Raw genomic sequence first — 24571 nt, forward strand, 5'->3', positions numbered from 1 at the left:
GTATGTCACACATGTTTGATAATATATTCGGCGATAACCTGCTTCCTATCACATTTAACAGGAATTGATTGATCGTCATGCAGGTGTAACATACCTCCATTATAAATCACCATTAAAAAAAAATTTAATGCCCTTTTTCAAAAATTTTAAATGGAGCAGCATAAAAATTTTTTTGGCTCAAATTTAACTTTTGGCTTAAATTATGAAACTTTTGGCCAAAGTTTTGACCGAACTTTTGACCCAACTCCACAATTAAAATCTAGTCCTATACTAATTAAATTTATTTCTTTTAATCAAAATGAGAAGCAGTGTCTTCATTGTGGAAACGAATATTTTGGGACACTAATATTTGAACAAAAATACTGTAAAAAATGTTTATTGGAATATATTGAAAATATTACGGACAACAATATATATTTGGATGTAGACATAAGAACCAACAATAATCAGTGCAACGAACATGTTAGGAATACGGATTTTTGTACAAGCAACATTCAAGAATGGTGTGAATATTGCTCTGAAATTTTGTACTTCAAACAAATAGTTTCACAATCTTCAGTTTCCAGTCAATCTCGTTTCTTTAATTTTCCTATTAATTTTGAACAAAAAAGAATTGAAAAAGAAAAATTCTGTGATAAATGTGGGCAATTACTTTATCAAGTTATTGGTTTAACAGGAATAGGGTATTTGGGATTTAAATTGTGTTCTTGTTATCAGATTTCTTCTGGATGGGTAAAATCAACTTTGACTAAAAAGATAATTCCAGTTCTTTATTTACCGTGGTGGGACACTTTTGATAATTGTGTAGCTTGCGGCGTAAAATTAAATTTTGTAGCAAATTGTCAAAAATGGTGTTCATATTGCATTGTAATTTATATTGGATGTAGACATTGTTTGACAACAAATGTTATTTTTGGTATTACAAATCAATCACAATGTAAGAAATGCAACAGATTATTAGATATTACTATTGATACTACATATATTAGTAGTGGGAATAAGGAAATTGACGAATTTCTCAATTCTGCAAGGAACAGGATTCATGTCATTAATGATCAGATTGCTAACTATATGAATGATATTAAGAACACTACTGATCCATTAGATGTATATTATTTTATTAAAAATAGTCTTGAAGATATTAATTCAAAATTATTAATGAAATGGATTCCATATTCTCAAATTACAGATTTAGAAGAAATAGCAATAGGAGGTTTTGGTATAATTTATAAAGCAAATTGGTTAGATAAAACTTCTGTTGCTATAAAAAAATTTTTATATTCAAATGATAATAAATATTTTTTTAATGAGGTAACCAATTTTATTATTTTGGTGTTATGCATTTAAATACTTATTAACTGATGATTTGTGATTGTATTTTAGTTAAAATCTCTTTACCAATGTTACAATATGGCATTTATTATTAAATGTTATGGCATTACACAGGATACTGTAACAAAAGATTATATGTTAGTAATGGAATATGCAAATGGTGGAAATTTACATGATTATTTGCAAAAAAATTTTGCAAATATCACATGGAATACAAAATTATACATTCTGTGGAAAATCTCGGAAGGGTATTTATCTTTAAATAATTATACTTAATAAATATAATAATTTTTATTTTAATATATTTGTTTATTTTAATTTTAGACTTAATTCCATTCATAATAAAAATTTTATACATGGAGATTTTCATAGCAGAAATATATTATCATCACCATATCAATCATGGTTAATTTCTGATTTAGGGTTATCACAACATGTAGAAAAAGATGATGATACTACAATTAATGAGGTATATGGAATAATACCTTATATAGCACCAGAAATATTTAAAGGTGCTAGATTTTCAAAAGCTTCTGATGTATACAGTATGGGCATGATTATGTGGGAACTTACAACAGGTTGTAGACCTTTTACCAATGTTAAACATGATCATGAACTTATTTATAATATTATTGATGGAAAACGGCCTGAAATTACAAATGATACTCCTGAATGCTATTGTGATTTAATGAATAGATGTTGGGATTCCAACCCTTCAAAAAGACCTTCTATAACTGTGATTACAGAAACTGCTTATAATTGGTATGTTAAAAATAAATATTCAAAACAAATTCAACAAGCTGAAGAAATAAGAATAGAGTTAATAAAATCAAAAAAGCTTGGCCCTGAATTTGTTAAATCTCATTCCAAAACAACCATTACAAGTAAATCTTTGGATTCTTTTATTTCAAAACCTTCAAATTTATCTTCAATTTCATTCAATATAAAACATGGTATGTTTAATATATTAATATTATTAATATAAATAATAAAATATTAATTAACAACTAACTAAAATATTTTCATTAAATTTTAGAATACATATCATCAGAATTTGAATTAGATATTAATATTCAAAGGTAGTTAATTATATATAAATTAAACTTTTACAATACTATAAAAAATCTTATACTAATAATCTTATTTTTTTTAATAATATTACAGTTTATCATTACAAAATAAGAATTCTAATATTTTAAGTAAATCAATTCCAATTTTAAATTCTTCAAAAAGGAATAAAGGTTTTTTTCAATATTAATACTAATAATCTTTTATTGAAATCAATTGTGCTATTTATTAATTATATTTCTTTTTTTATAATTAAAATTCCTTAATACCCTTCTACAAGAAACAACAAACACTTTTGATTGTGATATTGATATTTCTCATCAAGGTTATTATACAATTATTTATTTAAATTTATGTTAATCATTTATTACTATATTTAATTCAAAAAATTATAATACAATTAAGTACAAAAATTTAAATTTAAGTTATTAATATATAATTAAATTATTTTAATTCTTTTTTTTCATTAGAATCATCTGAATTTTTTGGTAAAGATGTAACGCAAAAGTTATCTAGTATAACAACTGTATGTGAAAGTCCAAAGCAAATGCCATTTTCATTTTCAAGTTTTTCAAGTGAAGATACAACTTTTATATGTGAAAGTCCAAAGCAAATGTTATTTTCAGCATTTTCAAGTAAAGATACAGCTATTATTTGTGAAAGTCCAAAACAAATGTCTTTAAGTGAAAATCCAAGACAAATGTCTTATTCAAATAAAAATACAACACTTACATATGAAAGTCCAAGAAAAATGTCATGGAGTAAAAGTACATCACGAAAATCATCTATAGAAAGTAATACAAAACGATGCTCTTGGAATGATGAAGCAGATATATATTTATTATTATATTTAGAACAAAACAAAGATAAAATTGAAAAATTAAATAATCCTCATAGTGGTGTAAAAGTAGAACTTTGGTCTAGTGCCTCTAAATGGATGTTTGACTATGGTTATAATTATTCACCAAATCAGTGTTTTAATAGATGGAAGAATACTAAGCGAAATTATAAAGTAAGTTATTTTATTTATTTTTTTTAAAAAAAGTAATATAAAATTAAAATTAAAATTAAATCTAATTAATTTTTGATAATACAATAATTTAGAATGGTATTTTAAATGAAGAAAAAGATTCAGTTAAGTATAAATCAATAGAAAGAATTCTTAATCATATATAATATATTTTTAAATAAAAAATTATCTGAAAAAATAAGACAATAAAAAGAATATTAAATATCATTAATAAAATAAATAAAAATACAAAAAAAAAAGAAAAGTAAAATATAATTTGTTGATTTCACAATATGTTTAATAGATATATTTTAATTTAACAAAAAAGTTATTTTATTATTTACATTTAATTATTAAAAAAAAATTTAGTATTTTAATTTAATTTTTTAATAAAATATTACATTATGTAAAAGGAATATATTTATAAGAAAATAAGAAAATAGTAATTTATCTCTATAGTAAAATATCGCTAGTTTGATATATTATATGACTTTTATATAGCTAATTAAACTTTCAATAAACTAGTATTAAAATGCTATTGTAATTAGGATATGAATTAAAGTATGGAATTAAGATATAAAATTAGGAATTAAAATATGGAATTAAGATATAGAATTAAGATATGGATTAAGATATGGAATTAAGGTATAGAATTAAGGTATGGAATTAGGGTATAGGATTAGAATATAGGATTAGACCTTAAGGTATGGATTAGAGTACAGATCTAGTAGTTGTTAAAGTTTACTTTTTTTCAGATAAGTTAAATTTACCTAATAAAGATAAACAAATTTCCTTACATTCTGAAAAGAAATTTCATTTATTAGAAGTGCATATGGGCTGATTTGTCTACTCTGCATTAAAAAGAGTTATTGAATTGATTTGCACAATTTTCGTTACTCAAAATTGTTTTGTAATACCAAAAAATCATCTCACATCGGCTTATAGTCAGAATTAGGCCAAAATTAAGCCCCAAATTACTATTAAAATTGCATGTGACTATCATAAATGTTACACAGCAACTATATATCAATTATTTGACTCACGTGCTGAAACCCCCAAAAAAAAATTTTCTAATATTAACTTTCGCGTTGTTACCCCTAGTCACGTGTAGAGTTACAACTTACTGCGCCAGAAGATCATGTGGAAAATTAGGATCTACTGTGCCCAACTGTGCCAAGCCGACCTAGCTGCAGCCTACTTAGCCTATTATTTCTATTATATTTATTATATTAATTATATTTAATATAATCGATATAATTATTTTATTTATTATATTTAATTTATTTATTATATTTATTATATTAGTTATATTTCTTATATTTATTATATCTATTATATTTATTATATCTTTATATGTAGTAACTTTATATAAATAATGTTGGTATTTTCCTTCGTTATAAGTTTAGTTCCTTCAGTTCGAATTAGTTTACCTTTAGTTCCTATTAGTTCTTATTCTTGTAATTATAAAGTTCTATAATAAAGTATAACCTTTTACACTATAAACGAACTCCCTATTTTAAGCGTGTCTTGTTTGATTGGATTTCAGTCATAGTTAAACGTACTTAATCTCCCTGAATGCAAATCATAGTTAATCTATTCAACGTATCGAATCGGTTAACAAGTGGTGATTCCTGCCAGGTAAAAGGCTATACTGTGAATTAACAATTGATTTCTTTTCTCAGACGAACTTGAGAATACTTGCAGACGTACTTGCAGACGTGATTTCTTTTCTCAGACGAACTTGAGAATACTTGCAGACAAACTTGCAGACGTAATTTCTTTTCTCAGACGAACTTGAGATATTTGCAGACACACTTGCAAACGAAATTTACTTTCTCAGACGTACTTGAGATATTAGCAGACGTACTTGCAACAATTTGAATCTTGAAATTGAATGCCCTTTTACAATTTATCTAAAGCAGAATTAAAGTCACATCAAAGAAAACATCGTAGAGGAAGAACAATCAACCAAAAAGAAGTTTACTGTATTCAGTGTTACCCAACAGATTCTATTCCAGCTGACAATATCCCTGACGGATTTGAGAAATTTTGGCTCTAGATTTCTATTCAGTACACAGCAAAACAATATACTGGAGCAACAGTAGCCGCTTTTAAAGTATTAAAAACTGAATTCTTCATAACTATACAACTCAATACACTTGTCGGTATAACTACTAAGATCTTACAAAGTATAAAGTTTTGACAAATAAATACTCCTTTATTAGAATTATCCTTTTATTTACATAAATTATTTGAATTAACAAACGGATTCAAGAGTTTACCAACCAATACTCAAGTAACCAACGCATATCAAATTTTTCATAATATACCAGTAAAAAATAACGCCAACATGGATCAAGGACAAATGAGAGATCTTATGAAGTTAGTCTGGGGAACTGACCCAACTGATAATAATAACCCCAGAAATGTTGGAAACCTCTTGGAAAATACTTTGAATAATAATAAAACTGCCATTACTACTGCGTTACAAAATAATCTTAATGCCCTCAATGCTCTTACAACTGCCAACCAAAATCGTACAACATCTAAAGTTGTAGATGTTCCCTTTTTCTATGGGCGTGATGATAAAGATCCATACGAATGGTGTCGACTCTTTGAAGCTGCCTTTGCAGCTAATGGATGGCCAGATAATCGAAAAATTGCTTTAGCCGCTGGATTTCTTAAGGAAGCTGCCCGAGATTGGTATGAAGAGAATAGAGGAAATATCAACCAATGGCACATAGATGACAATGCAGATAACTTTGACACCCGACTTATAAACTACTTTGCAACTGCTGCTCGAAGGAATCAGTGGACCAGAGAACTGCAAAATATTAAACAAGGAGACAATGAATCTGTAAAAAACTATTCTCGACATTTTAAGAAGCTGTTAAATAAAGCTACTCAAGGGGAAGCTTTAGCCGCAAGATACCAAATTAACTACTATATTAATGGTCTCAAGTCCTTCTTAGTTGGACAGGTAGTAATTGGGAATACTGATACTTTGGAAGCAACTATTACCCGAGCCAAGTTAGTAGAACTAGGTGTAAATACTACTCTTTTAACTACAACACCTGTAACTACTAGTACTATAGAATTTATTCCAACTACTACTACTACTGTTAAACCAACTCCACAAGTAGATGAAATGGAAGCATTAACAAAACAAATGCAACAACTCGCTCTTAATTATGCAAATCTTTCATCAGTTTTAATGGTTCAACAAAGCACTCCTCGAAATACTAGACCGAGACCTAATAATAATAACAATCAAAATCGTCAGAATGGTCAAGCCCCTACTCAGAATTCCTTTAATCCAAATATCACTTGTTTCAGGTGTGGAAATGTAGGTCATATTTCCAGAACTGCCAAATGGGAAGAAATACCAATAATGGAAATATTAATAATAATAATAATAATAATCGCCCTCGCCAAAGAGCACCAGTTACACCTATTAATTATGCAGATGATGAAGCAGAAATTTACTATGATGAATATGAGGATGAATATGAGGAAGAATGGGAGGAAGAAGACGAATATGAAGCATATGTCACAACTCGTTCTAGATCTGTTCCATATGAGATATCCTCTCCTAAAGGAAAAAGAACAAGATTTTCAGAATCTCGAAAGGAAGACCAATTACGTACCCAACCTATTCCTCCAGTAACTCCTTCTACACCCATGGATATGGATGCTACAGCAGAACCTTCTACAAAAAGAAAAGTAAGAACCAAAATGGTCCCTGCGCCTATTGAAAATGTCAATGAATTTGACATAGCTAAATATATTAGTGACCTACCTTGTGGTCTATCTATTGGTCAAGCTACAGCTCAACTTCCTGTTTACAGGAAAGGATTAATTCAAAGTATGAGAAGAAAACGTGAAAAGATTGACAATAATAATTATATTGGAGAAAGTTACTATAGAGACTCCAACTCAGAAGAAGAAACTTCTACTACCGCTGCTAAATGTGAATTTCATATTAACCAACAACCAGTTATTGCAGTAATTGATAGTGGAGCTGCAGTTAGTATTATGACTACTGCCATGATGAAAACTTTGAAATTAACTATCGATGGACCTTCAGAATATGTAATTAAAACTGCCAATGGAACTAGAGTTAGATCATTGGGAGAAATCCAAAACTTGCCCCTAAAAGTCAGAAATTTAATTATTAAAACCAATGTTCAAATCATAGAATCAAGTGATAGTGTTTTCATTCTAGGAAATAACTGGATGAGAAAGGTAAATGCTGCTCTTGACTGGGACAAGAAGACACTAACTATCAGATACAATGGACGATCCACAACAGTCCCTGTGATTTTTACTCTCCCAAAACCTATTAAAATGAAGCAATCATTTGAGTATGATGATGAGGAAGAATATGAGTCTGAAGAGTTAGAAGAAGCTCAAATCTATATGTCTGATTTTTCTGGTTATTCAACAGAAGAATCCCTTGAATTTAACCCATGGGAAAATGAAGTATCTCCTACCCACCAAAATAATGAAGATGAAGAATTGGAAGAATCAAATCCTGCCATTTATTTAGCTCAAGCAGAAGTATATAGTGGAGAAAAAGTCAATCCAGACTTACATTTAGGACCGTTAGATTACCATCAACAAAGCCAATTTCAACAACTCTTGAGTGACTATGCAGATATTTGTGCTAAAAGTCAAACGGAAATTGGAAAAACAAATGTAATTAAGCACAAAATTATTACAAAAGATGCTACTCCTATCTCTCAACCACCCTATTGATGTAATCCTAAATATAGAGAGTTTTTACAAGGAGAAATCACAAGAATGGAAAGTCAAGGTCTTATACGAAAATCAGCCAGCCCTTGGGCTTCATCTGTAATAATTGTTGATAAAAAAGGAGGAGAAAAACGTTTATGCATAGATTATCGCAAATTGAATGCTGTCACCAAAGCAGATGCTTACCCATTGCCTCGAATTGATGATATGCTTGAATCTTTTAGTAATGCAACATGGTTTACCACATTAGATTTAGCCAGTGGTTATTGGCAAGTAGCCATGGATTCAACAGATATTGAAAAAACTGCCTTTATTACTCCATTTGGACTATATGAATTTTTAGTAATGCCCTTTGGTTTAGCTTATGTGCCTGGAACTTTTCAACGACTAATGAATAGAATACTCCAGGAGTATCTAGGAAAGTTTGTGGCAGTATACTTAGATGATGTAATCATTTACTCAAAGGGAACCTTAGAGCAACATTTAGATCATCTTAGACAAGTATTTGAAACTCTTAGACGAGCAAATCTAAAGATTAAACTTAAAAAGTGTTATTTTTGCCTTGGAAATATTCATTTCCTAGGACATGTAGTAGGACGAGAAGGTATTCGACCTGATCCAGAAAAAATTGAGAAAATTAGAACTTTTCCAGTCCCAACAAACCTAACGCAACTTCGCTCAGCATTAGGCTTATTCTCTTACTATCGAAAGTTTATCAAAGATTTCTCAAAAATAGCCAAACCAATGTTATTACTTTTAAAGAAGGAAACTCCTTTTCATTGGACTGAGAAACAACAAACTACATTTGATTATTTGAAGGAAAGATTAATTAAATCCCCAATCTTAACATACCCTGACTTTGAACAACCCTTCATTATTCATACAGACGCATCTGGTACTGGACTTGGTGCTGTGTTATCACAAATAAGAGAGGATGGAAAAGAACATGTAGTCGCTTATGCCAGCAGATCTTTGAATAAGGCTGAGTGTAATTACCCTATAACTGACCAGGAATGTCTTGCGATAGTGTGGGCTATCAAACATTTCCAACACTACTTAGGATTAAAACCTTTCACAATTGTTACTGACCATTCTGCTCTAAAATAGTTAAAGACATCCAAAATCCCAAAAGGTTGCCGTGCGAGATGGGTCATGGACCTTCAACAGTATGACTTTAATATTAAGCATCGAGCGGGAAAAGCAAATGCAAATGCAGACGCATTATCCAAAATGTTTGAAGAAGATAATCAAACTCTTAGTTGTTTCATGATTTCTATCGAAAAAGAAAAACAAACTAATGCAAATGAAAGCTTTACTCCAGTACATGAAGAGTATGATGCAGATTCAGAAGATGATTATACCGATAGACCTGCTCAAAGAGCTATCGATTTGCTAAATCGTTGTGATAATTTATTATACGATATGCAAACACAGGTCGAAAAGTGAAAAATCAGGCACCAATCGGTCACCAATCAGGTAGCTGATTGGTGACTGATTGGTGACTGATTGGTGCCTGATTGGCATTTTCGCCAAATACCGTCACCAATCAGGCAGTTTACTAACTTTTGATCCAGTGATCAGAAAAAGATGAAATATAGCTCATTGGAATCGTCTCAACAAGACGAATCTAATGGTAGTAAAATCGCATCTCTAGGATTGATAGTTAATAAAAAATTAAATAAAATATAAATGATACATTTTCATTTTTATATTTTACTTAATTTCTCATCATGTATTAATCCTAGAGATGCGATTTTACTACCATTAGATTCGTCATGTTGAGACGATTCCAATGAGCTATATTTCATCTTTTTCTGATCACTGGATCAAAAGTTAGCAAACTGCCTGATTGGTGACGGTATTTGGCGAAAATGCCAATCAGGCACCAATCGGTCACCAATCAGGTACCTGATTGGTGACCGATTGGTGACTGATTGATGCCTGATTTTTCACTTTTCGACCTGTGAAAGTTACATTGAAGAACGATCAGAAAATAGTTCTCCTATCAATATTATTTCAGGAATTCGATATGATTTCGACAACCCCAATGGACCTCATCCAGAAGATTGTATTTGTAAAGATTGTCAACCTCCTCCAGCCCGTTCGCCATCACCATATAGTTGCTGCAATGAGATTATTTGTCAGTGTAATGAAGATAACTATTCAATTAATACAGAAGAATATAATAATTCATGGAAAAGACAAATTAATGGAGATGCATTCTCTGATTATTCAGAAGAAAATCAGATCAATATTGAAGAACATATCACCTGGACCATGTGTGGTATGGACCATCAAGCTCTAGAAAATATGTATTTGGAAAACATCAAAATTAAACAAGTAATCGCTAGTCAACCAATCAATCATGGTGGAAGTCGTTGTACCATGGAATGTGATACAGAAAATCATCACGTGCATACATATTGTACGATGTGCAAAAAGAATTTATTTTACGGGACTACTATACACGACTGTATTATTGGATTCACTTTAGGAAAAATTAGGCCAGATATGAATCCCAAATTTCTTATTAATAATCAATGGTGGAAAGAACCTCAAGCAGTACAACTTGAAAATAATATCAATTATCTTAAATATATCGAACGATTAATGAATGATTTACCAGTTCACAAAGTATCTTTGGAACCTTTCATCGCCAACTTGGACTAAAAGTCCACCTTTTTTACATATTATAATTAACAAAGTATCAAAGGGTGAAAGCGAAAGTGTCCGCATTGTGACGAGACAGCCTAAATTTTCAAAAATGGATATCGAACATTACAATAACATATATAATTATTTAAAATATAATCAATTACCTTCTACATTAAATAACTAACAACAACAACAAATTCAAAAACAATCAGTATATTTTATTATCAAAAATAATTTCATTTATAAAAAGGATAAAAAGAAACAAAATAATTTATTACGAGTGATTAGAAAACATGAATTGGAACCAGTTCTTTTTATGTTCCACAATGATCCTACTGCTGCACATTTTTCAGTTGACACAATGTTTGACAAAATTCAATCAAGATATTATTGGCCACAAATGTACAATGACATCAGATCTTATGTCATGTCATGTGACTCTTGCCAACGAAGAGGAAAACAAAAGACAAAGTTACCTTTACATCCTATTCCAGTAGAAGGTCCTTTTCATCAAATAAGAATAGATTTTGTAGGACCTTTACCTATAACTACTAATGGAAACAAATATATAATTACAGCAATGGATTATTTAACAAAATGGCCAGAAGCACGACCTGTAAAAGAAGCTACTGCAGAACAAGCTGCACTTTTTATTTATGAAGAAATAATTTGTCGACATGGATGTCCAGCAAAAATATTATCAGATCAAGGAACTCATTTTAGAAATCAAATAATTGAAAAATTAATGGAAAAATTTCAGATAAAACATTTATTTTCAACGCCATACCACCCTCAAACAAATGGACTTGTAGAAAGATTTAATCGTACTTTATCAGAATCTTTAGCAAAATTATCAACAGATCATATTGATAATTGGGATAATTATATTGCACCAATTTTATTTGCTTATCGTACTACAAAACATTCAACTACAAAAATTGCACCTTTCTTTTTATTATATGGACGAGATGCTAAACTACCAACTGATTCATTAGAAAATAATGGAACTCCAACTTTAATAAATCACATAGAAAATTTAGTTGACCAACTACCTCAAGAAATTGAAATAACTAAGACAAATATTGAAATATCTCAACAAAAACAAAAAGAACGACATGATAGAAAATTACGTCATCAAATAAAATTTTCTATCGGAGATAAAGTCTTATATTATGACGCAGCAAAAGAAAAGCAATGGACTGGAAAACTAAACCCAAAATGGAAAGGACCATACTATATTCATCAAGTTGGAGAAAAAGGAGCGTACAAATTACGAACTATAGATGGAAAAGTCTTACGAACTCCTGTAAATGGAAGTTTATTAAAATTGTATCACGATCGACAAAATTGGGAACCAATAATTGTAGTATAATTAGTCACGATTAAGATCTACAACTCGTGGCAAATAGTTAATTTTACTTAGTACGATTTACAAGTGTTACAGATGATCAAAATGAATTTGTGACTCAATGCCCCAGAAAAATTTATTAAAAAGATGAAAAATTTTAGAAATTTTTATTGCGAAAAACTTAACAAAAATTTGTTACAAAAATACACTAGAAAATTTTTAGAGAAAATCAAAAAGAGGAAAATTTTATTTAATCAACTTCTTCATAATTAGGATTAGAAGTAGAACCGTTTGACAAAATTATATTACATTCCTCAAAAAGCATTTGTTTTGCTTCTTCAAATGCTGCTTCAGCACGACCTCTACTACTCTGCAAGCTTATATTATGTGAAATCAATTGACAAACTCCTTCTTCAAGACCTTCTATTGTTCGTCACTGATCGATGATTAATTTTTGGGCTTCCCATAATTTTCGCTGCTCCCCAGCCCAGATTTTATTATGGAACTCAGTATCGAGATTCTTATGAGTCCCCATTTCCAGCAAGTTTTCAAATTTTTCTTGAAGATCTTCTTTTTCTTCCTTAGCTTTCGTAAGGTCCTCTATTAGAAATAAAAATGGAGATTTATGGTCACTCCAAGTTAGTTAAAAACTAAGTGAATAAGGTCGATAGTACAAAAAAGTTCTACAGGTAGAGGCCTTTCAAGACTTAAATATCCTAGAAGTACAAGTACCCCGTCTACAAGCTGCGCAAAATCAACCTTTCAAGAACCGGATATAAGGTCAAAACCCTGTCTACAGGCAATCATACCGTTCAAGAGACATCTTAAGAACCTTGCGTACAATATCCACCTTCAAGTTGACGAACTTTCATCTTACGCGCTTCTTTAAGTCTTTGAAATCTTGCTCGAGATTTCTGACGTAAGGTATTAGATCGACGACAGGTCATAATAGATAGATTGGTAGATAGATAGATAGGTAGACAAAGAAAATTTTGGAAAAATTTTGGGATAATATCAAAGATTTTACGTGAAGATAAGAAAAAGAGAAAGGGAAAAATTTAGACCTTATATAAGAAATAGGCACGACGCGAAAACACGTTAAGATCAGGCACAACAAAAATATCACGAAAAATCATGACGCGAAAAATTATGAAAAATGTGGACGCGTAAGACACGCAAAAATCACTTTTGAAAATATTTCTGGAAAGTTCTAGAGAAAAATGGGAAGATATTTTTAGAACAAGGAAAAATAATCTTAAAATAGAAAAACGCGGTTAAATAATTTAAGCGTTAAAAATAACTGATAGATGTGGTGAAACATGATAAGTAATACAAAAATCTCATCAGAAATAAACAAAAATCTAATCAGCAAAATGATCTACAGAAATTTAAAACATATATATAGATGCGGATAAGTTGACAAAAGAGTTTAAACCGCTTGAAGAAAAATGGATTTTTCAGAAATACTAGAAGATATTCAACAAACTACTTCAGAAGAAATTAATTTTCCACCGCCATCCTACATGGAAGATGAAGATTTCCAAGTTAAATTTTCTGCAACTTTAAGAAGTGTAATGAAGTCAATACGACTAAAGGACACACAATTGGCGATAATTAACTCTTTCTATTTGGGACAACTCCTAGACCAACTATCAACTCCTAGCGAACGATTGAAATACAAGCATAAGATGTCGCTACATTATGCAACAATTGTAGAGAAAACTTTTGATATTTTTGAGTTTTTTCCAGAACAAATCTTAAGGACGAAGAAACTGGACGTCCAAGTTATTAGAAAAATTACCAGACCTCAAATAAGGAGACTTAGAAATAATTTATTGATTTTCGCAGGAGCTGCAAATTAAGAGGAGGAACCTGTTACCCATAGTCACGTGTAGAGTTACAACTTACTGCGCCAGAAGATCATGTGGAAAATTAGGATCTACTGTGCCCAACTGTGCCAAGCCTACCTAGCCGCAGCCTACTTAGCCTATTATTTCTATTATATTTATTATATTAATTATATTTAATATAATCGATATAATTATTTTATTTATTATATTTAATTTATTTATTATATTTATTATATTAGTTATATTTCTTATATTTATTATATCTATTATATTTATTATATCTTTATATGTAGTAACTTTTATATAAATAATGTTGGTATTTTCCTTCGTTATAAGTTTAGTTTCTTCAGTTCGAATTAGTTTACCTTTAGTTCCTATTAGTTCTTATTCTTGTAATTATAAAGTTCTATAATAAAGTATAACCTTTTACACTATAAACGAACTCCCTATTTTAAGCGTGTCTTGTTTGATTGGATTTCAGTCATAGTTAAACGTACTTAATCTCCCTGACTGCAAATCATAGTTAATCTATTCAACGTATCGAATCGGTTAACAGCATCAAACCAATCTTTTCACTACGAAACCAATCTCCTTCAAAGGTAAATTATGTGGAATTCACCACATTATTTTTATTTACAAAATAATATTTTTTAACTTTATTTAAACAAAGTTTTAGTAGTTAAAAGTAGTTGTAGATTTAAACTAAGATTTTTCTTCGTTAAACATAAATTTTGCGTATTAAAGTTGAATAAAATTTTACATTATTAGCTATAGTTTTTAATATTTCAAAATAATTAAATATTTTTATTTTATATTTTAGGTAAGGGTTTTGTTTTTTATCGCACCCGCAATATGTCGCAAGGGCATGCGCCTCCTAATTTTATTGGCGAAAAATTTTTTTGTGGCACGTCAAATTTCAATTGTAACACGATCTTAAAAATTTTTTAAAAAAATTCTTCGATCTGTTTTAGTTTCTTTGTCCCTACCCTTTAATAAAAACAAACCTTTACATTTCTTTTCTAATTACGTTTTCATTAAAAACATTGTTTATCATGTTTATATTCGATGGTTGGTTTCTTTTTTCTTCTTTTTTGTCTTGTTTTGAAAACTACACTAAAGGTTTTTTTTTCTTTTTTCAGGTCCTTTGTGTTGTGGATTTGACATTAATATCATTTGAAAAGAGACTTTTCATTCTTCTTACTTTTAATAAAGACTCGGTAGGTGAAGTTTAATACACCGTGTTTAATAACCTTAAAAACACTATTAACAATTTTTTTTTTTACTTTAGATTCTCTCACTTTAGATTCTTTTCACAATGGAAGTTTAATGTCAATTTCGTTACTCTTCCTTCTTCTCATTTAGAAAAAATATTGGTAAGTGTCGGTTATATAGACTATGAACTAATTTAAACAGCCTCTTTAAAGTTTTTGTATATGTATTAACCTCTTGTAAACGATATTAACCAATTTTTTTCTTTTTTTTAGGTTCTTTAATTTGATTTCCTTTCTAAAGAAGACCTCTTACTTTCCACTTTGGCGAAGTCTCGGTAGGTGTTATTCAGGTTGTTGGTGTACGCGAAGCTTTTAGAAACAACACTAACAAGTGTTTTTTCTTTTTTTTTAGGTTTTTTTCATTGTAAAAGCTAAGATTTACCGCCAATTGTGTTTTTTTTCATTTCGGTAGGTGTTACATAGGTTAATAGTGCATGTAATAACCTGTTATAAATGATATTAATGTGTTTTTTTCTTTTTTTAGGTTCTTTCACGTTGTTAAAGCCAAACTTTAAAGCTGATCTCATTTTTAAGGTACCTTTGTTACCTTTCACTTCGGTAGGTGTTATATGGGATAATGGTGTATGTACTATATAGTAGTCTTTAAAATGAATTAATGGTTTTTTTTCTTTTTTAGATTCATATGGATGTAGTTCACCTGACAATGATGATACAGCAAGTGTAACAAGTACGACTAGTGAACATGAAAAATGCACATGGAAACTCTGATGTCTTCTATTTCGGAGATAATAAATAGATTAGTGGTGTATGTATATCTTTGGGAAGTATTAGTGAAGATTTAATTAGGAGGCTTAATAAACTTTATTGTCAAATTTAAAGAACTACTTTAGCATTTGATAACTATCTTAAAATATTACAATTTCGCTTATTATGACCCATATCACCACAATTTCCACATTTATATTGTTTACTATTTACTGATGAAGTTGTGGTCTTTTCTTTTTCATGGCTTGCTTTAATTCGTTTTGTACCCTTCGGGCGTCCTTTAGATCTGGTTTGTTTATTAGGATTATTGAGAATAAAAGGAAAATTTTCCTTATCAGATTCATCATCTTTTGTATCTTCTAATTCGATATTTTCATTTTGTTTTTCACCTTGTTCTTCATCAACATCTTTTAAGTAATTCTCCAAAATATGTATTATACGTATATCCCTTTTACTAACAGCTTTCATAGTAGCTTTATGTGATAAGCCAGCAATTTTACCATATAATTGTATATCTGTAAGTTGTTCATGCCGAGCAATAAATTCTTGTGATGTTTTGCAAATTGCAGTTAAAAATGGAACATTATATTGAGGAATAAGAGGTGTAATCTCATTTTCAAATTTGCTAGCAACTAAAAATTGCTCTTTACTAGGATCTTTATTTCTATAATACCATTGTGAAGGAATAAGTCTTAAATGGAATCTTGCTGCAGGATTACGAAGCATTATTTGAAAATAATACCTGCAAATAATTCCTCGATTAATAAGAGATAGACAAGAGCAATAATGAGATCCATTTATTAATAAGATAATAAAATGTTTCTCAACAAGTTTGTTTTCAACATTTACAGCCCACATAGATGAAATTTGATCTTTATTAATGTTGGAAATCATACATGCTGCAGTTATTTGATGAGCATCAGATACATCTTCCAAATATTGACCTAATAAGAGATCATACTGCAAACACATGTAATAGCAATGTTAAATCAAGTAAAATACAAACATAATAAGTATACAATTATTATTGTAATATATACTTTATCAAATTCATCAATTACTTCTTGGGTAACTTGTACAGCATTATAAAAAACACACTGACGAATTTCATCTCTTTGAAGTTCTAATATGGCAGGAGGCAAATATTCTTCAAGTTTTTGGTTAATAGAAGTAAACATGAACGCAGCAGTGGAAATCTGAGTAGGCACACAGGGAATAGCAGCTTTCCATAACACAAGTTGATATTTTTTGTTTTCTGCCATTTGTCTTCTCTCTATTACATCCCCAAGTTCACATAAAGAAATATTAGAGTTAAAAATATAACTTTTAATCCATGCATTAATGCTTTCTACAGGAGAAGATGCATGGAGTCCTGCAGTAAATTGGTGACATGTCCAAGGATGAGCCCATGATTCTTTAGTATTATAAAGAGTATTTATCAAATATTGCTGTATTTCAGGATATTGAGTAATTAATTTTCTCCATTCTGATTCAAAGGAAAGTGTGTTTAGTGTATTACGTACAGCATGAAATTTTGTAAAAAACTCTTGAAATTTATTTCCAATTAGTTTTTGAACCTTTTTAATCAAATTTTGGCTAATATGAAAAGTGCAATGCATCGGGTATGTGGTAGGAAATGTAGACCTAATCGCAGCATGTACAGCTGGATCTGCATCTGTCATTATTACTTGTGGATACACATTATTTGTTGCTAAATTGAGTTGTTCAAATGACCATTCATGTGATTCTTTTGAGTCTTACATTCCGATTTTCATCAAGAATAATAAATAAACTTAAAGCCATCTCATACCTATTGGTTTTACAAGTTACATCTTGTACCACAATATCTGAATACCGATACCATAATTCTAACTGAGATGGCATCATCCAGAATAAATGTGTAAGAGTATTATTATTATCAAATTTGATCGCAACCTTCCACATTAGATTATTTTGTGATAATTCAAGTAATTTCGTATACAATTTAGCTGCATCATTACTATCATCTTTATTTTGTGGACGAAAATGTTGAATTGCTTTATATAAATCATTATCATAAATTATTTGTCCTGGAAACTTTGCTTCAAGATATTGTCTTTGTGTAGCAGATCCCATTCTGCATTTAATAGTAAGAAATTCAATCTCCTTCATAATTTCAGGAGGTATGTATTTGTTATCTCCAAATTGAATGATATTAGGATTAAGATTATGTAAATGGATATCATGAAGTTAAAGCTCCGAATGGGTCGGTTTGGTCCGGATTATAGACAGTTCGGATTAGAGCCAAAATCCGTAAGAACCGAACCGAAAAACCGGCAGTTCGGTTCGGTTTAATCCGATTTTTTATAAAAATGCGAAAAATCGAATAGCCGGCCATCTAGTGATCGTATAAAGTCGAGCCATATATCATTGGATTCCTCTCGACGAGACGCGTCGAATGGTGCTAGGATCATGTCTCTAGCACCGATAGATAGCTTGCTAATTCAAATTATTGATAATTCATTTAGCGTGGATTAACGTGTGTTCTATCGATGCTAGAGACATGATCTTACCACCATTCGACGCGTCTCGTCGAGAGGAATCCAATGATATATGGCTCGACTTTATACGATCACTAGATGGCCGGCTATTCGATTTTTCGCATTTTTATAAAAAATCGGATTAAACCGAACCGAACCGCCGGTTTTTCGGTTCTAATACCCGAACCGAACCAAACCGAATTTTGAGCCGGTTTCGGATCGGTTCCTTGGTTTAGCCCGAACCGTTCGGAGCTTTACATGAAGTGTTGTAATATAAACATATTTAAAAGGATTTTTAAAGGTAGGTTCTGATAAATTAATATGCCAAGCACAGCCTAGACGTTTTGTTGTTGTCTCTTTATTGGATTTTGTAACATAATTACCATGATGTTCACATTGTGCAGTACGTCTACAAAAAGTTCCATCAGATTTTTTCTCAACACGACTATATATGATATTAAACCCTTGCTGCTTTGCCCGACTTTCAATAGTTTCAAATGCTTGCTTCCAAGTGGTGAAAGCCTTTCCTTGATACAAAACTGGTTCAGAGTTTTCTTGTTGCATTGTAGTAAACAAAGGTATAAGGTGTGTAAAAAGCAAAAAAAATAAAGGGACGTACAAAAAAATTAGGTAAACAAATAGTAACTTTGTCGTCGGGCTGGTAGTGTGCCTCGCTACGCTCATCCCACCTCGGCCACGCTGGCCTCGCAGTACCTACATCCCCCCTCTGTGGGGCAGGTTTACCTGCCACAGTACCATGGTCTGCCACGGTATTTTTCCACTTATTTTTTTTTATACATTTTTTCTTATATATAACTTACTATGACAACTATGGCAACTATGGCAGACTACTTAAAAACGGAATAAAAACGCGAATAAAGCTGAAATCAGACAGAATCTCCTGCCATAGTACCTGCCATAGTACGAAAAATCTTATAATAATACTATGGCAGCCTTAGTCAGCCCCTTAGACCCCAAAACCCGATTCACGCTATGATTACCCTTTATATACTCACCTAGACCCCCGCAAGTATTTAATTCCCCCTATGTCCTGAACTATGGCACCCGAACTATGGCAGCCGAACTATGGCACCCGAACTATGGCAGCCGAACTATGGCAGCCGAACTATGGCAGCCGAACTATGGCAGCCGAACTATGGCACCCGAACTATGACCACTTACCCCCGTCAGAAAAAATATATTCGGCAATTGAAGATTAGGTAACTATAAGTAACATACAATGATAAACTTACACGCCGCCACTTCTCTTGCTGAAGACCTCGGGCTTGATCTTGTAGACATCTATGGAATCCGTAAATGGATCCAAATTCGGGCATCACCCCTCAATGACCCGGACATAGTAGCAGAGATGGTCAGAAACCTTCCGGTTAAAGAATTCGGAAAACATCTTAAGATTAACAGACTCTGGTATAACTGTTGTAAAGCCGAGTTGTGGAAGCGGCATAAAGAAGCCGAAGAGGTATACAAACAGGCAGTAGACTACTACAAGGAAGCCATTGACAATTTCAATGAAGCCGATCAGAAAAAATATACCAGGTTTGCAGGGATGGTAGTAATAGAAAGAGCACTCCTCAGATGCGGCTTTATAACGCAAGAGTCCGACTGGGAGAAATGGACTCAAATAACGTACAACATCCAATTGCTTAAGGAAGGTCGCACTCCTGACGACTCGGATGATGAATCAGATGATGGAGAGGTATCTCTCGATGACTCAGATGATGAGGAATACTTTTAGAAGGCGGTACTAATCCGTCTTCCTCTTTTTTGCCTCCTTAAGGCATTTATCAATACACTGCTTACACGTGTCATCAGAATCTAAGATTTTCTGCCCGAGTTTTTTGCATTGCCGATTGTACGCCGTCTGATGTCTTTTAGCCGCAGTTTCTTTTTTCTTCTCCTTGGTTTTCTTTTGATAACCCAGTCTATCCCAGTAAAAGTATTCTTATGCATACCACAAACTGTGCAATCACCATGCAGCCGGTAACGCCCATTTGTGGTCATATCTTGTATTTCACTAGCAGTCTCGGTTTCCTTCTTACACTTTAGGCAGTAAAATCGTGTCATTTTAAGATTTGAAGTCCGAAATCTTTCCTTTAATTTGTCGTAATATGTCGCAATTAGAGAATTACTACAAATACTACAATCTCTCTGGAGTACCAGCACGAATTCTAAAAGGTGAGGAGCACTACAACCTATACAAAAAGCCCCTAAAGGAAAAGTCATCAGAGCGTCCACGAGTAGTTGTATGGAAACCAAATGCGACGCATCAGGCAGATCTCGCAGAGATGCCAGTCGACCCCAAAGGATTCCACTATTTCCTCGTAGTGGTGGAAGTCGCGGGTTAACAAGTCGATGCAGAGCCCCTAAAGGATAAAACCGCAAATAAGGTTCTCAATGGATTTGTTAAAATCTACAGAAGAAATCGCATTAAGCCACCAACACATCGAATAGAGACAGACTCCAGATCAGAATTCACCAATGATCAGGTACGTGATTTTTTCCTGAACAACCTAGGGGTGATGATGAGGTTCGGCGAACCAGGAAGACACAAACAGCAATCATACGCTGAACGAGCCATCCAAGCAATCCAGGAACCTCTCCTAAAACGAATGGTGGCATAGGAGTTGAAGACCGGGGTGACATCCGTGAAATGGTCAGAAGATTTCCGTGATGTAGTTAATAAAATAGATGAAATCTGGCAGAGAAATCCCCCAGACATTCCGACAGGGTCACCCAAAGTGTCAAAAAAGACGGAACTTCTCTCTGAAGGAACACATGTCCGAGTCAAGTTAGACGAACCTATTTCAGTACTCGGGAATAAACTCCATGGAAAATTTCGTACAGGTGACATAAGATGGAATCCCAATATCCGTGTCATCAAAAAAATGATCCTCTCACCCGAACAGCCTCCTACGTATCTTCTTGATGGACCACACGGGCGTCTAGGTGTATCCAGATGTGCGTACACCCGAAAAGAGTTGCAGATTGTTCCAGAAAATGAACATCCCCCACCTGACTCCGTGATAAGAGGGCAACCCGAAAGATTTGTACCTGAGCGGATACTCCGGCATCGCATCAGGAAGGGTCAAGACCAGTATCTAGTCAAGTGGGAACGATACCCAGATACCGAAGCCACTTGGGAACCCGCTGACCGGTTGGAGGAGGATGTCCCTGCCTTAATCCGCAAGTTTTGGGAATAAAAAATAAATATTCCCTATTTTTTGTCTCCTCGATTCACGTCAGAAACTATCGGGATAAAAACATTCTTCTCATTACAAGTAAGGGCAATATGTTCACGTGATTCATGGACATCATAATTGTAACATTTCAGACACGTCCGGCTCAATCCAATCTCCCTATGCTTGTAATCGCTTAAAACCGCGAGATTCTCAGTGATTACACAATCAGGGGTTAGTTTGATTGACACTCCTTTTACCATGCCGAATGTCCTACCAGAACCCGGAGCGCCGGATATGTTATGTGTAATACTCTTGTTGATATCCAACCCTAATTCTTCAGCGGCTTCCCTCTGAATAAAAGACGCGTTAGCACAAGTGTCTGCTAAACACTGAATTGCTATCCCATTGACCTCCCCATCCAGCGCTAAAAGATCTTTAGTATTCTCCAAACGAGCTATGTCAATATCCATCAGGTCATCTTCCCTGATATCCTCTTCTTGTTTTTCTTCAACTAGGTCTTCTGGAATCTCCGTACTTTTACGAGCAGACTTTAATTCTTCCCGAAGAATTTCGCGGAGTAATTTTCTAAAATCTGCAGACCTTAATAAACTTAATGAATCATTTTTGGTGACGGCTTTTATAAGTGTGGGCTTACTACTAGTAACCTTCACAGGAATCTTAATAGGAGTCATTTTAACTGATTTTTTTGGAACAGATTTAAGAAGTTTCGAGATACTTACACCCTTATCCGAGTTTACTTTTTTTTTGTACTTCGAACTGCACAAATCCGAAAACCACCTTCCTCATCGGGAACAATTTTCAAGTCATCAAAACTCGTGGTATTAGTATCAATATCCATAGCATCATCATTAAGATCGAGGTTTCTCATTGCTCGGGCTAATTCCAGATCATCGCGTCTATCTTTAGCCTTCTGAAGTCGCTTTGGAAATCTTTTAGATGTCTCATATCCCATAATAAGATCAATAACATGTTGATCATCTTCACTAGTCCATTCAGGAGCATCAGGGTCATCACCAACATCATGATCTACATAACCATCATCCCAATCAGGATCCTGATGATCCTGAACAACGCGTCTCTGTGGTTTTGGTCGAACAGGTTTAATCTGTTGTCTATAGACCGGTAGTTTACGAACTGGCTTAGATACTTGTAATTGTTTAAATTGTGCCTGGAAATTCTTGGTAAGTTCCTCGGCCTGCGCCTTAAGCAATTCTTGTAATCGTTCTTGAGTAATAACGTCTGTCGACCTTTGTATTACAGCACCTTCGTGTGGAGTCACGGGATGAGTATAGCCAGCCAATTCCTCTTTTTTAGCCTTTTCAATACCCTGGCGCCTTTGTAATCCATAGAACATTTCACCCTTTCGTCGCTCGCATCACTCAATCTATCGATTAATATATTAAGAGGCGCGCCCCGATTCTGGAAGCTTCAATAACGTTTTCCGGCAAAAGTCCTCTATAGAACTGGTCAGTAACCATAATTCGATTATATCCTACAATATCCCCAGCCCTCTCAACTCGCTTATAGTAAGATCGAACAGGTTCACCTTGTTCCTGGTAAAGATTACTAAATCGTATCTGAAGTCTTTCTTCCACGACGGTTGGAAAATTTGTACGCATATGCATAAATGCTTGATCCAGGAGAATCCCCTGTAAGACTATTGGTTGATTCTGAACAGCAGCATTAAATGGACCTCCATGATTTCCCAACCCATTAACGGGTTGATGAGTAGGACGTCCGCCCGCACGCCTCCACTGCTCTTCAACTTTAAAATTCGTTCTAACGATATCAGCGCGTGATGGGAAAAATGCATCTCCAACGGTTACCGCCGCATTACCTGCAACCCTTGAATATATATCAGCATCAGACCCGGGTAAGTAAGTACCAACATGTAATCCATTAGCAACCTCAGGAACAGCTAAAGCTCTGAACGCTCGGCGAGTAGCACCGGCTCCACCATTTGCAGTAGCCACTAACCGAATATTCGAGAGTTCCCAATTTTTTCCAGTAAGTTCTGCATCAAACCACCTCGCCGCTTCATCTCTCATACAGCTACGAAGAACCCCCATCGCTCGCACCCGACCCGGAGGCGCACTGGCATCGTCCAATGGATCAATACCAACGGTATTAATATACCCTAAAAAGTTATCAATAAAAAGATTAAGATCTTCATCTTCCCGACCATGAAATATAGGGGCAGCTATACCAACGGCAGCCATATCGTATTTTGTGGATGGTTGAGAGGAGGTGGAGGAAGGTTCAATTGTCTAATCCGAAACCATTGTACTTGGATACGCAGAGCGGCTATTTGTTGGAAAAATCGATTCCTAAGACGTCCCAATGTCCGAATTCCAAAAAGAACCCGATTATTGGCATATACAAGCCGATTTCGTGCCACATCACGCTCGCCTATAGCTCTATTACGTTCACCTATAGCTCTATTACGTTCTCCTCTCATAAGATTATATTGCTGCTGAAGACGACGATTAGTCGTCCGCATACCACCAAACTCACGTTCCAATTCAGCCAAATTAGCTTCTAAACCAGTAATAGTATCTTGTACGATATTTAGCTCATCTTGTGTAAGACCTAACAAACCTGTTTGAACCTCGAGTTCATCTTGTAATTCATCGCGTTCTTTTCGAGATCGATCACGTTCCGCTTTTAATATATCACGTTCTTCGTATGTTTCTCTACAGCGATGAATTAATAAATTAAGAGCATGTTTAAGACGATGGTTTGCATTTTGTACATCTCGATTAACAACGATGCGATCACTGACAGTTAAAAAATCTGTTAGATCCTTAATTACCGCAA

At 33.0% G+C, this 24571-nt stretch overlaps 2 protein-coding genes across 2 annotated transcripts; both read left to right on the forward strand.

Annotated features, from left to right (window-relative positions):
• Positions 1-150: 150 nt before the first annotated feature.
• On the forward strand, positions 151-3655 carry OCT59_017017 (uncharacterized protein; the record flags this gene model as incomplete). The annotated part of the gene is made up of 10 exons (XM_066146077.1): positions 151-1311; positions 1384-1580; positions 1657-1801; positions 1879-1910; positions 2029-2285; positions 2369-2411; positions 2497-2573; positions 2681-2725; positions 2871-3412; positions 3505-3655. The coding sequence occupies 10 exons, from the start codon at positions 151-153 to the stop codon at positions 3574-3576; spliced, it is 2571 nt and encodes an 856-aa protein (XP_066003803.1). The 3' UTR covers positions 3577-3655.
• A 16118-nt stretch (positions 3656-19773) lies between these two features.
• OCT59_017018 (uncharacterized protein) lies at positions 19774-20289 on the forward strand (the record flags this gene model as incomplete). The annotated part of the gene is made up of 1 exon (XM_066146078.1): positions 19774-20289. One exon carries the CDS (start codon positions 19774-19776, stop codon positions 20287-20289), a length of 516 nt encoding a protein of 171 aa, XP_066003804.1.
• Between the last annotated feature and the right edge of the window lie 4282 nt (positions 20290-24571).

Source organism: Rhizophagus irregularis, chromosome 25 (assembly GCF_026210795.1).
Source record: "Rhizophagus irregularis chromosome 25, complete sequence".
In the NCBI taxonomy this organism is placed as follows: Eukaryota; Fungi; Glomeromycota; class Glomeromycetes; order Glomerales; family Glomeraceae; genus Rhizophagus; species Rhizophagus irregularis.